The 12,155-nt window shown below is 30.5% G+C and overlaps 1 protein-coding gene and 1 long non-coding RNA gene across 3 annotated transcripts; one reads left to right on the top strand and one right to left on the bottom strand.

Annotated features, from left to right (window-relative positions):
- Positions 1 to 273: 273 nt before the first annotated feature.
- On the top strand, positions 274 to 6,149 carry LOC121121706 (uncharacterized). Of its 2 annotated transcripts, none has more exons than XM_040716673.2 (6): positions 274 to 449; positions 764 to 990; positions 2,908 to 3,111; positions 3,643 to 3,950; positions 4,098 to 4,602; positions 4,675 to 6,149. In XM_040716673.2, exons 1-6 carry the CDS (start codon positions 401 to 403, stop codon positions 4,960 to 4,962), a joined length of 1,581 nt encoding a protein of 526 aa, XP_040572607.1. In that variant the 5' UTR covers positions 274 to 400; the 3' UTR covers positions 4,963 to 6,149. The 2 variants fall into 2 exon arrangements, with proteins under 2 accessions (XP_040572607.1, XP_040572608.1); XM_040716674.2 differs by having other exon boundaries at positions 428 to 702.
- A 3,900-nt stretch (positions 6,150 to 10,049) lies between these two features.
- LOC121121734 (uncharacterized) lies at positions 10,050 to 11,919 on the bottom strand. The gene is made up of 3 exons (XR_011781295.1): positions 11,788 to 11,919; positions 11,037 to 11,726; positions 10,050 to 10,951 (listed from the first exon to the last, which is right to left on the bottom strand). It is a non-coding gene; the product is annotated as an uncharacterized lncRNA (long non-coding RNA).
- Positions 11,920 to 12,155: the final 236 nt, after the last annotated feature.

Below are 12,155 nucleotides of genomic sequence, written 5' to 3'. Positions count from 1 at the left end.
GTAGATTTATACCATTCTACCCTTCATGAGAAATGACATAAGATTGGAATAAGCTGAGTAAGCATGCTTCGTGTGGCATGTTAGAGATATAATCTTTTCTTAAACTAAGCTTACTCACGCAAAATATAAAGGTATTTTGCTATAAAACGTTAGTTTAAAAAGTATAAGAATGTATCATGGTATCCTTTCTTCATTCAAAAATGCCTTTTAAGTTATTATTGAATAAGCCGAGTCTGCCAAATATAGGCAAAATATAAGAAGGATGATCGAATCTATGTATATCAATATGCTTTCTCAGGGACCAAAATGAAGAGAAAAACCTCTTCCCTCTTTCTTTTTTATTTATTGAAACCAACCTAAGCAATGAACCAGTGGAATTTTTTTGACTGAAGTTGATAGGATGGATCCCACATCCAATGCCGGCGTTTATAATGAAACGGACATTCAAGGTATGAGTCATTTTTATTACATAAGATCTCATGATGCAACAGCATGAAATCTGAATAATACAGTGAGTGCTGTACGTTTCATATCTCATCTATCCCCCCTCTCAACTCAGCTACCCATGGAATGGAATCATATTATAGTTCCTTTTTCTTTTCTTCTTCTGTTATATTCTCCCCTTTTTACTACTCCTCTTATCATTAAAATACTTCTACAATATTATAATAACAAATATAATTTGTTAAAATAATTTTTAAAGTGATTATTACGTAATGTATAAGTATTATTATGACAATGAAAAAGTTAACATTTTTCACAGTGCCCTTGGGTAAAAATGGAGGTCTCAAGCCTCTCAACCGTAAAGCTCATGAACAGCAGTTGGAGCAGATTCAGCATCATATCAATTCCAGAGAAGATGAGAGATCTGTTCTTCAGGACAACCTGCGAAAGATCCGGGATCGTCTCGGTGAAATACGTAGTCAGAGGGACATGATTGGTGAGCAACGGACGATGGTGGATGATCAATTGACTGATATTAATAAAAGGGTAAAAATGTGCTTTGGTAATATGGTTTACAATTTTGCGAGTACGTCATATTTGCACTTTCTTTTTCGAAATTGGAGACAGCGAAATTGGAAAGTTGAAATTCAATCATTGCAACCTCTTAATAATAAGGAAATAAATTGGCGCGAGGAAAATATATAGAGTTTTTACGTGATGTCAGAATTGTTAATGTCGGCTATTTTGGGGGCCTAAACAACCATGTTTTATAACATTGAAAAGCCTCTTTTCATTAACATTAAGAAAAATAGTGTAATATTATACGTCAAAGTTGGACCAACAAAAGGACTTCAACCTTACTGTCTATCATGTATTAAAATATGCTATTTTATCACTATACAATTTTATTTTCATATCGTAGACATTACATTAGACTATTAAAATGAAAAGAATATGATATTTTTCTTATATTGTCCTACTTTTCTCGTCCCTAATTGATAAAAATAAATAAATAAATATACAAATTTAGAAATTTCTTAGGGATTTTTAATACACATTACTTTGATTTAGTCCAAATATCACTAATAAAGATTTATTGGAAATTTTTCCATTTTATGATGCAGAAATATCAACTTTGAGCCCCAAGATTATGATGAAATTTAAACGTCTGTGAAAACGCTTACCCGCTAACACAAAAATTTAGCGTGTACTTTATTGTCAGATGTAAATGTTTACAGTGTTTTGAATGTTTATCAGTTGAATTAAAATTAGCTCTTTTTAAGCTCCGACGATTGAGTACTTTTACTGACGTCGTAAATGGCTTAATAATTGAAATAGATGGCATCATGGGGCTCAAAGTTGATATTTTTACTAATTAAATGTACAAATTTTCAAATAAATCATAATTTAATAATCAATTTACTTGAACAAAAAAAGACTAAAATAATTGCATCGAATACTACTTAATGCCAAAGATAAACGATGATATTTGAATTAAATCAAATTAATATTCACAAAAATTCCATAAAAATGCCAAGATTTGTACAATTGTTTTACATTTTTTTATCTATTAGAGATAAGAAAAGTAGGATAATATGAGAAAAATATTTTATTCTTTCCAAAGTCATATTTAATTTTTATCTGAAATATGGAAATAATTCGGTATAAAGATGTAAAAACATATATTAGGGTCTGATATAAATAAAACTTGGCAATAGAAGGATAAAACTTTGATAGACAGTTAGTTATTTTATGTTTTGGTCCCATTTTGATATACAATAGTTCAACATATTCCTTAATATTAATAAAAAAAAGGGGGTTCATTGTTATAAAACTTGGTTGTTAAAGCCTCCAAAATGGCTAACATCACGTGAAAACGTTGTTATAATTCCAAAGTCGGATGAATTGACTACCTACAAACTAATATTGGCCCTTTTTTAGTCTTGTTTTGACGATCAAAGGTTGAGTAATACAAATAAGGTAACTACGTAGGAGAGGGATCTCAACTTTTTCGAGTTATTCTGGCAATTGCCACTTTTTATGATTCAAAGTATATAGGAGATATCCCTGAAGGCTTAAAATAATGATGTTATCCTGATTCATAGTAGATACATAAAAGAGTCGTAGTGTCTTAACTCTTACATAACTAGATGTGATTTCTTCAAGAATCTTCTTTTAGTGGTGTACGGATCAACTTCGAGTGGTAATTGTTGGAATAACTCGAAAGAGTCGAGATCCCTCTCCTTCAACTATTTATCATTCGGGTGGCTTCGCTTGGCGAAGTTCTTTCCTCATTATGAAAAGGTTGGGATAAATTGAAAATTCAACTTTCCGCTCTCAGTGTCTCCAATTTCGAGATAGAAAGAAAAAATATGAAGTGCAGGCAAAATTCTAAACTTTATTATTTAAAATTAATAACCTAATGATTTTTTCATTCATTCATTGTTCTTTTTTTTTGTATAGGTTTTCGATAAGAGAGAACAAGTTCAAAAGGTTCGAAGTGGAATGCTGTATCAGAATGAAGAAATTATTTTAGATCAAATTCAAAAGTTGGAAATACAATTGACGAAAAATAATTTCAAACCCTCAGAAGAGAAAAAAATTATTTTAGAAATTAATCGTCTAAAAAGGTCCAAAAATCTTCTAAAAGAATTTAATTTTTATAAGGTATACATCTCGATAGAAAATGTTTATATTTTGGAGTATGAGTAAATCTACAAAAATAATAATTATTTTATGTGTGTAGAGTTGTATAAAATATTATCAAGAGCGAGTGCTGCTTGTTGTAACCTGAACAGGGTTTTTTAATTTCCATCTAAAGCTGTTATCATAATTCTTGATGAGAGAACCTCCTCTCCAAAGCATTCTTTAAATTGTCAAGATTAGTACGTTCATTTACGGTTTCTTTATTGTTATATATAATTTTAAGACATTTTTATACAACTTTTATACAAAATTATATTATATATACAAAATGTTATGTTATCTTTTAAAATATATAATTTTGGTAGTTATATTCTTGAAATGGACAAGTATTTGTATTTTAACTCATTACTTACTCTCTATACCATAGTTACATTTTATGTATAATTTATGTGACATGTATCGTTTTATAGAAATAAGTATTAGTGAATTTAATGAGGAAGAATATTTTTGTATTTCTTACTAATATTATATTTTTGCTTAATTCATTTACAGTCTGAACTTGATGCTCTTCGTACTCGTCAGAAAGAAATTAGAGAAAAACGTGATGAGCTTTTTAAAGAAAGAGGTGAAGTCAAAAGGGTTGAAGATGGCTTAAAAAAGGATTCACGAGAAACGAAAGAAAAAGTGGACAATCTTAAAACTGAAATAGATAGAATGTGGCTTGAAAAAAAGGAACTAGTTAATGAGTTTAGAGCTCTTGAAGCTAAACATAGACAGCTCTTATATGAAAGACGTGAAGAACAACGACAAAAACGGAAGGAAGACAAAGCTGCGTTTGAAGAGCAAAAACATAGAGAACTGTAAGTTTTTTTATTATTTGACTCAGTTTTGATGATAAACTATATTAGTGTATTTTTTCCCCCTTTTGAGGAGTTTATCAAGTTTTGAAATAACATATTTAATGTCTATATTTATGAACTAACACATGTAAAAATTGTATTTATTAGCGAGGAAATGCAGGCGAATGCTGAGCCATATGAAGAACAGCGTCATTTATGTACTAATTTAATTACATACTGTGAAAAATTCGATGTAAACCTTAACAGTTCTCAAACAACCCCCTCTCCCACAATTAATGTCAATATAACTAATTTACTTAGCGTTCCCAATGGTTCTGGGAGTCGTAGGAATTCTAATAATAGTCGTCGAGGTTCTGACAATCCTGATGGAGATTCAGTCTATTCTACACCCATTGGTGTAACCCCAGTGACCACTCCAATTGAAGATGGTTGTTTTGTTTATAAAAAGTCTAGTAATGATGAAAATTTGATGTCAATGGGGATGAGCAAAAAATCTAGTAAGAAAAATAAAAAGCGGAACTCTTTTAATAGAACAAACAAACCTTTCACACATAACCCCGAAACATTTGCACAATTTCTGTCATTAAGTATTAATCCACCAGTGAATACCAATGAAGTTGCTTCTACTATTGTTGAACTCAAATCCAAACTGGTGAGCTAGATATTATAATTATGTCAAATACTCAAGTGATAGCTATTATTAATTATCTTTTTTTTTTTAAAGAAACATTTTGAAGAACAAGCTGTAATAGTAAAAAATTCTCGAAAAAATGGATCGCTCGAGTTAATCCCCATGATTGATGGTGACACTTTATCTGATCCTCTCAAAGAGGATACAAAAGAAATGAAGGAAAAAGAAAAAGACACACCAGAAGTTTCAAAAAGTAAGACAGATAGTGCTGCTGCAGTGGTAACAAATGGGGGTATTGTTGTTGTGACTGAAGCCTTTCCTAGTCTACCACAACCCGCCATTAGTTTTACTTTTGCATCCGATTCTGCCACAAAGGCATGAAGTTTCTTATAAACAAGAAAAAAAACTTTTTAGTATTTACTTTTATTTATCATATTTGAATTGTTATTCTTTTAAATATTTCAATGGACATTCATTTTAACTTTCTTTCTGAATATCCATGCCTCAAAGCGTTGTCAAACTACATTCATTCTCCCTTGTTTAACTTATGCATTCAAATAACTTATTGTTTTTTTATAATAATGGGTTTAATTTTATTATTATTACTTTATAGTCACTAAATAGAAAAATATTTTTATCTACTAAGTCTCATTGTTGAATGAAGTCTAAAAAATAGTTAAAAATTTAGTCAAAAAAGGAAATGAAATTGTACTGAAAAAGTATGTATTGTATATTATATTCATATATTTATTGTTTTATTTGTAAATTTAAACATTCTCTATTTACATATATTTTTTCCTTTTATTTATCATGTTTATTTATTTATATTTACATATATATTAATATTTGATACTTTGATGAACCATTCTATTTATTAAACATTTCGATTCGATTACAGGAAATTTCACTTTGCTCTTTCCATCTCAGGAAAGTTAACAGTAGTATATTCATTTTGAGGAATCTTTTAAAAATGTTTTTTGAAACAAATTTACTGAGAAACCTTTCTTTTTTAAATGCAATCAACATTAATTATTCAATGCTGATTCTATGGTAAGGAGACAGTTTACTTGAGAATAACTAAATAATAAGATAATTCAATTGATAGGTCAGATGTTTGAGAATATTTAGAAAAAAAAATAATTTAAATTTTGTGTTAAACAATTCACTAATAATTTTTATTAGTTACTCTTAATGTAATTTGTTTAAATATGGAGTTATTTACGCAATGTAGTTATGTTGGTACTGGGTATTGATTGATTGTAATTTTCAACTGTTGATACCCCCCCATAAAAGGCATTAGTAGTAGTATTATAATTAATTTTTATTTATTAAAAAAGTAAAATGAAATAGTTAACGAATTATAATTACTATTTTTATCTTCATAGTCAAGTTACCTTTTACCGCGAAGTGAGTACGTTGTTCTTTTACTTATGAAAAGAGTGTGCTGAATTTCTTGATTCGATTTGTTTAATTTTAACATATTTATATATATTATATATATATCCTATTCGTGATGGATTAATTCCTCAAAATCTAAAAAGGTCTTGAATAAATATATATACATTCAATCTGAATTTCCATGCATGTTATATTTTATTGTTCCATCTGAATTAATCATATTTATATGGATTTATAATCCCTTGCAATAAATCAAATTTTGATTTTTTTTTTTTTAAATCATAGACGGAGAAGTAACACTGCAATGCATCTTTTGGAATGAATTAGTCATTGAAAAATAATCCAAGATATAAAATTCAATCCATTAAGGCAATCAATATATATACTCCCTGTTACCTAAGTCCTTGTTTTTGCACCAATTTTATTGACTTTTATCGCTCTTTTTGTCACCCGTGCCAAAAATCATCACTTTTAAATGGTGGACTCATTCCTACTCCTTTTTATTCTCGAAAGAAGATCTCCTTCATAAGCTGCATACTGCACTGCCGTAATCACGGTTTTTTATTGTTATTGGGGGAGGCTGATCGGAGTGACTATGAATGACTCACCATTAATAGACTGATAAATACTACTACTAGAAAAATTATTTGGGGGCAGCCCTAATGGTCTCTGGTTATTATGGTCCTGGATTGCAATAACTTCAACTTGGTTCAAGTTTGAATAAAAACACAGGCAATTTCGATTTTTTTTTGAAACAGTAAACCTGTTTTTGAAAACTTCTTACCAGATACAGGGGGAACATAACATTAATTCCGTTGAATGTGGGGATAAAAATTAAGCTAAATAAAATCTTTTTCTATGGTCAAGATAATTGCAGCAAGATACAAACTAACATGTAATTGCTAAATGGCAACACCCTAAAGTTGATACTTATGTAACAAGTGAGATACATGACCCATTGATATCATATTTGATGACCTACTCTTGTACAATTAGCCGAAAACATTTTTGCCGAAGAACATTTTACCAAAGAACGTTTTCCCAAACAGACGTTTCGCCGAAGGTTATTTGGGACATAATAAGCTATAATTTATGTCATATGTTGTAGGGATTTACCCCCCCCTCCGTCTTTTAAACCCCACAAATCACCACTTTTTACCCCGTAGCATTTTGTCCCCTATAGAATAAATAGCAACCATACGACCAAAAATTCAATCTTTTAACAACCATACAAAACGTAATTATTAATTTAATTCATTGACTTAACTTAATAACGTAAGTATTAGTGTTGTTTCGGACTTCTCTTGACCTGATCACCTGTCACCTCATGAAAATTAAAGAAGAGTATTAAATTAACTATACATTTATTTATTAATTGTTATTATAATGATTAATAGTTTAATAATATATGTATAATTTAAGATATAATGGTGAATTATTACCAGAGATGGTAACTTGAACACAAGGCTTGCGACTCGACTTGGAGTTGAGTCCATATTTTGAATACCATCTCACAATCAAAGGCTCGAGATTTGACTTAAACTCCATAGCTAGGTCTTGCAACTAGACTGGGCGCCACAGCTAATATATTGTGCTCTCAAGAAAAACCTTAACAGTATGGATCCCGTATTATAGTTATGGACTTGAATGAAATTTGAGGATTCGATGAAGTACTTGGATATGACTTGATATTTTACGTGAACTTGCAGGACTTTTTCCCAACTCTGATTAATGCTGTGTCGTAAGCTGCAAAAGTGGAAACAGTATTCAGAAATCTTTGGAAGCTATGGGCTAAAGATATATGAAGAAATGATTAGACACCGACTAGAATTCAAGTGTGGGCTCATAACATTTTCGAATAAGGTCTTTGAAGTAGAACCTATTCAAAAACAACTCATATCGTTTTACATGTCATGAAACAATAAAAGGAAGCAAAATAAAAAAGATAAATTTAGTTCCATCTATATTTGTACCCGAAATACACTCCTTAATCTTGCTAAAGGTGAAATACGAATAGGGTATCTTCAGAAGCAAGATACAAGAAATCATTCTAATGATTAAATGAACAAATAGAAGCGTGTCACTTTTCCAAATTTCTCAAATATCCAATTAAGATTATTTTTAGAGCAAGATCTGACTTTTTATCCTTATCTAAATCATAAGAAGGTTCCAGTTTCAATGATTGTGTATATTGTGAGGTCAAATAAAGTTAAGACTGTTGATGGAATTCATAACGTCATACCTTATTTGAAAGATAAAAAGTCTATGTAGAACCAAAAAAGATGATTACCAAAATTGAGGAATTGAATTCTTCTAATGTCTCGTATACCAATAAGTTAAAACTTGCAAATTTTCCTCTTCACCATCAATAAGGGTGGAAGAAGACTAATATACACAATTGACCTTGTTTTTATATGTTATGTAGTAAGTTTCATTCAAATAACTAATTAATATGAAATATTATTATTCGATTGATCTTTCAATACTAATGGGATTAATTCATAAAGTCAGTATATTTATATAATTAGTCAAATGGATTTAGAGCCGTATAATTGAAATTTAGGGATTCAAAACCAAGATTACAAAAAATTATTACATACTATGAATTAAGAATAATTTATTATATAGATATGTGTATTTTTAATAAACTTGTTTAAATTGATTTGTTATTTTAGGGACTAAAAAGTTAAATTTAATTTCTAGAGTATGATTCCAATAGTTTCTTGAGGTTGGATTTATCATATTTAGAGAAAGCTCTAAATCTGCAGGTATTTTAAAATTTGCGACTCCAAATCAATGATAAATATTCATATTTTCTGTGTTTCAAAACGACCCCGTGAGTAAATAACTAATGCACCCTTATTATTAGTTCATTGGAATTATAAGTAAAAAAATGGAAAAGTTGGTTAAAATACCATGTGACGTTGAGACAAAATTTCAACTACGCCAAATATTATAATTCTACAAAATTCATATGGATTTACCAAGTATAAGTTATTATCGAGAATGATATGCATATAAGTCAGTATTTATAACTTTACATTACAAGTATGGTGTGGATACTACTTGAGATGATTTGGGATAATTCTATTTGACTTTTGTAATGTTGAAGTTAAAAATTAGATATAATTAAACTATTTATTTTGGATATGGATGACTTTATTTCACCGTATTTAAGGAGTTATCCAAAAAATCCTTCTCAGATATTTATTATAAGTAACATCATGTACATTCTCGTTTAATATAATCGATCCCTAAATTCTTTGTATATCTTAATAACATACTAAAATTCAATTTTTTACCAACTTTTTGTCATGGGATTAAGGAAATTAGATTAGGAATTATTATAAATATTTATTGTATCTTATATATCATGCCTATGGTTATACAATCAGGCTAAGTATTTATTTTAATTGAATTTTTTATTTATTTTAGTTTTAAACTTTGGTGATTTATAGAACTCATAATTACTTTCCGATTCGAACTTGAAAGTTTTATAGCTCAACAACCGATCCAAGCAGTCATAATGTTCATTTATTACTTTGGCCCTCTCAAGGTGACTATATATAGGGTGGGGGTATTTCTATGGAAACAAAAATTTATAAAAAAATTGTGATGTCACGGAAGGGATAAAGCTATATTGTTTAAACGTACTAAGTATATAAATTATTGTTCTATTTCTGTGACATTTTTCTACTTTTCAAGCACGATCCCATTATGACAAAGGTGCAATAAGTTAAAAAATATTAGGGAGACGAAGTAACAAATCTGGGGAAGGTGTCAAGATTCTCCTTGGCGAAGGGTTACTAGCCATTTTAAGGATTTCAAATTTCCTGTGTCACCTTTATTGGCTTCTTAATAGTTACAAGTAATAAATATTACTATGAAATTCTTGGGAGGGCCTGGGCCCCCTCGACTCCCCAGTTCCATCAACTATAACCAATATATCACTAATATCAAATTTAGAGGCTTGTGTATTATACTAACGATTACATAAAACAGCAGATGTGCTTCACTTTTTATTGAAGGATAAATTTATAATGCAGAACATAGGAAATAATAAGAATTGGTTTTTGCCGTAGATAAGTTATATACTATAAATATATAAAATAATCTATTTGGTGATAATTAATATTATATTGAATATTTGGTTAAATTATAATTAAACTTGAAATTGGCAGATTTGCTTTTTTCCTCTTATTTTTCACTCCCTCCAGTATTAAATTCTAATTGTGCATTGATGTATCTTATTCGTATCATTGTCCTTGTCTTGGCGAAGAGATTCAGAACAGGCTTGCCATACTTACCTCCAAAAGAGTCTTCCAAAACTTGGCAAAAACGTTCGATTACTTTGGGATGACGATCTAATAGAGGTAAATTGAATTCTTTGAGCTTCTGGGCGAAAACTTCACAATCTTTTAAAGAATAAACTACACAATATTTTGAAAAATAATCAGATGGCACCCTCAGTCCTCCTCTAGACAAATGATATATCCATGGTGTCAGTCTATGACCATTCAAATATATGTCACTTCTCTTTTTCCCCGAATCCGGATATAAAAGTTTCATCTTGTGGGCAATAAAACCCGATACATAACTGAGCCCCTGAAAGTTGAGATCTCATTTTCTGAACCGATCAAGTTGATGGTTTATTGCAAAATCCACATGAACTTAATGAGGGATATCAAACGTAAATTCAAATTCTGAACAGCTTTTTTCACCAATTGTGATATCTAAGATGTCTCCAGTGATTTGCTTTGTTACGGATGATTTTTCCTCTTCATCCTCAATTCTATAAATGTCATATTATTTTTCAATCTGAAGGGGCCGGATTGCTCATCAAAGTTTCACAATTTTTTCCAAATTCCAGAATTATCATCCTTTTCATTGCTCCAATGGCTCCAGGGTGATCATCATCTCCACCAGCACTTCTCAAACGGGTAAAAAAATTTCAAGGCAATCTTGATTAGTTCTGGACATCAAAATGAAAGAAAGAGGACCATTAGAAATCAAATCATGGTACAAGGCTCGAGTTGATTTGATTGAAACTCGCATACCTCTCTGCCATGGTAATTGACTCTTATTTCCCCTCCCAATGACCTCCAAGTCACTCGAGTTTCTTTGTGAGAATGTTTACCTTGACTTTTTGTTTACATAAATCAGCTTTCGTTTTCTTTAATTCTGCTTTGAGATGATCAGTATTTTCCAGAAAAAGGGAATGTTCTGTCTGTATCCCAATATCCTTATTCTGTTGCTCCGGTTCCTTTATCAATAAAGTTTACTATTTGTTTGTTTTGCCTCCTCATTTCTATCCTGGAACGAGGTGAAATAAAATCTACTTGGTCTTTACCTTGATTATCGACACTGCTGAGAGTTTGAGAGAATGTTGATTCATGCAAATTTTTCGGGAACTTTTTATCACATTGATCCTCAGGCTTAGGAACAGTGGAAGTAGAAAGTGGCAGAATGGGTACTGCATCTGTTTTTAGCCTCTTTCTGGGAGTCAAATGAAGAAGCTCATGTTCCAAGTCCCACTTATAGCTTCCCTCATTAAAGTGCATACTACACACTTGTGCATTTTCTTCTTTAAATGTATCCTTCCTCTTGCAAAGATTCTTCCAAATCTTCTGTCGAACCATGTTCTTTGGAAAATTGTGGTATATGACGCCATCAGGACTTTAGCAACCGAAGATTGCACATATTTTATGACAATTTTTTTTTATGGGGTTGGACTCAGGAGGTTCCACCTAAATAATGAATTATTGATAGTAAAACTCTAACAAAAATGTCTTTCATATCGTTGGTTACCTTCTCTCCATGTAGATTCAAGTCCATTATTATTTAGATCCAAAGGATTTTTTATAATTATATTGAAAAGTAATTTATTTAATTCTCAGTCAAGTAAAGTATGAAGTATACTGAGTTTATTTTGATTTTTATCCCTTTCGTGACGTCATCTGTCTGGTTAGTAGTGTTGACTGAACTGCCAATACCTTATATATAGGATACTTCGGCCCTCTATCATTCACTAAATGTACTTCTCAATATTATTTTCAAAAATAAAAACACAAAAGAGTCCAGGGTTAGTTGGTTGGGGTTCAAAGAACGACGTGGGGTGGTTGGACGGGGGGGGATGCCTGTTCCCGAACACAACACAGTATTATGTAGTACAAATT

This window comes from Lepeophtheirus salmonis, chromosome 7 (assembly GCF_016086655.4).
Source record: "Lepeophtheirus salmonis chromosome 7, UVic_Lsal_1.4, whole genome shotgun sequence".
Classification (NCBI taxonomy): Eukaryota; Metazoa; Arthropoda; class Copepoda; order Siphonostomatoida; family Caligidae; genus Lepeophtheirus; species Lepeophtheirus salmonis.
Note: the sequence above shows the minus strand (reverse complement) of the source record. Positions and strands in the feature narration are given on the sequence as shown.

Bases quoted from the DNA above. Each gene is read 5' to 3' on its own strand.
- LOC121121706 (XM_040716673.2), top strand. From the start codon at position 401: ATGGATCCCACATCCAATGCCGGCGTTTATAATGAAACGGACATTCAA. The intron at 450-763 runs GTATGAGTCATT...CATTTTTCACAG, and splicing joins TAATGAAACGGACATTCAAG to TGCCCTTGGGTAAAAATGGA. The intron at 991-2,907 runs GTAAAAATGTGC...TTTTTTGTATAG, and splicing joins TGACTGATATTAATAAAAGG to GTTTTCGATAAGAGAGAACA.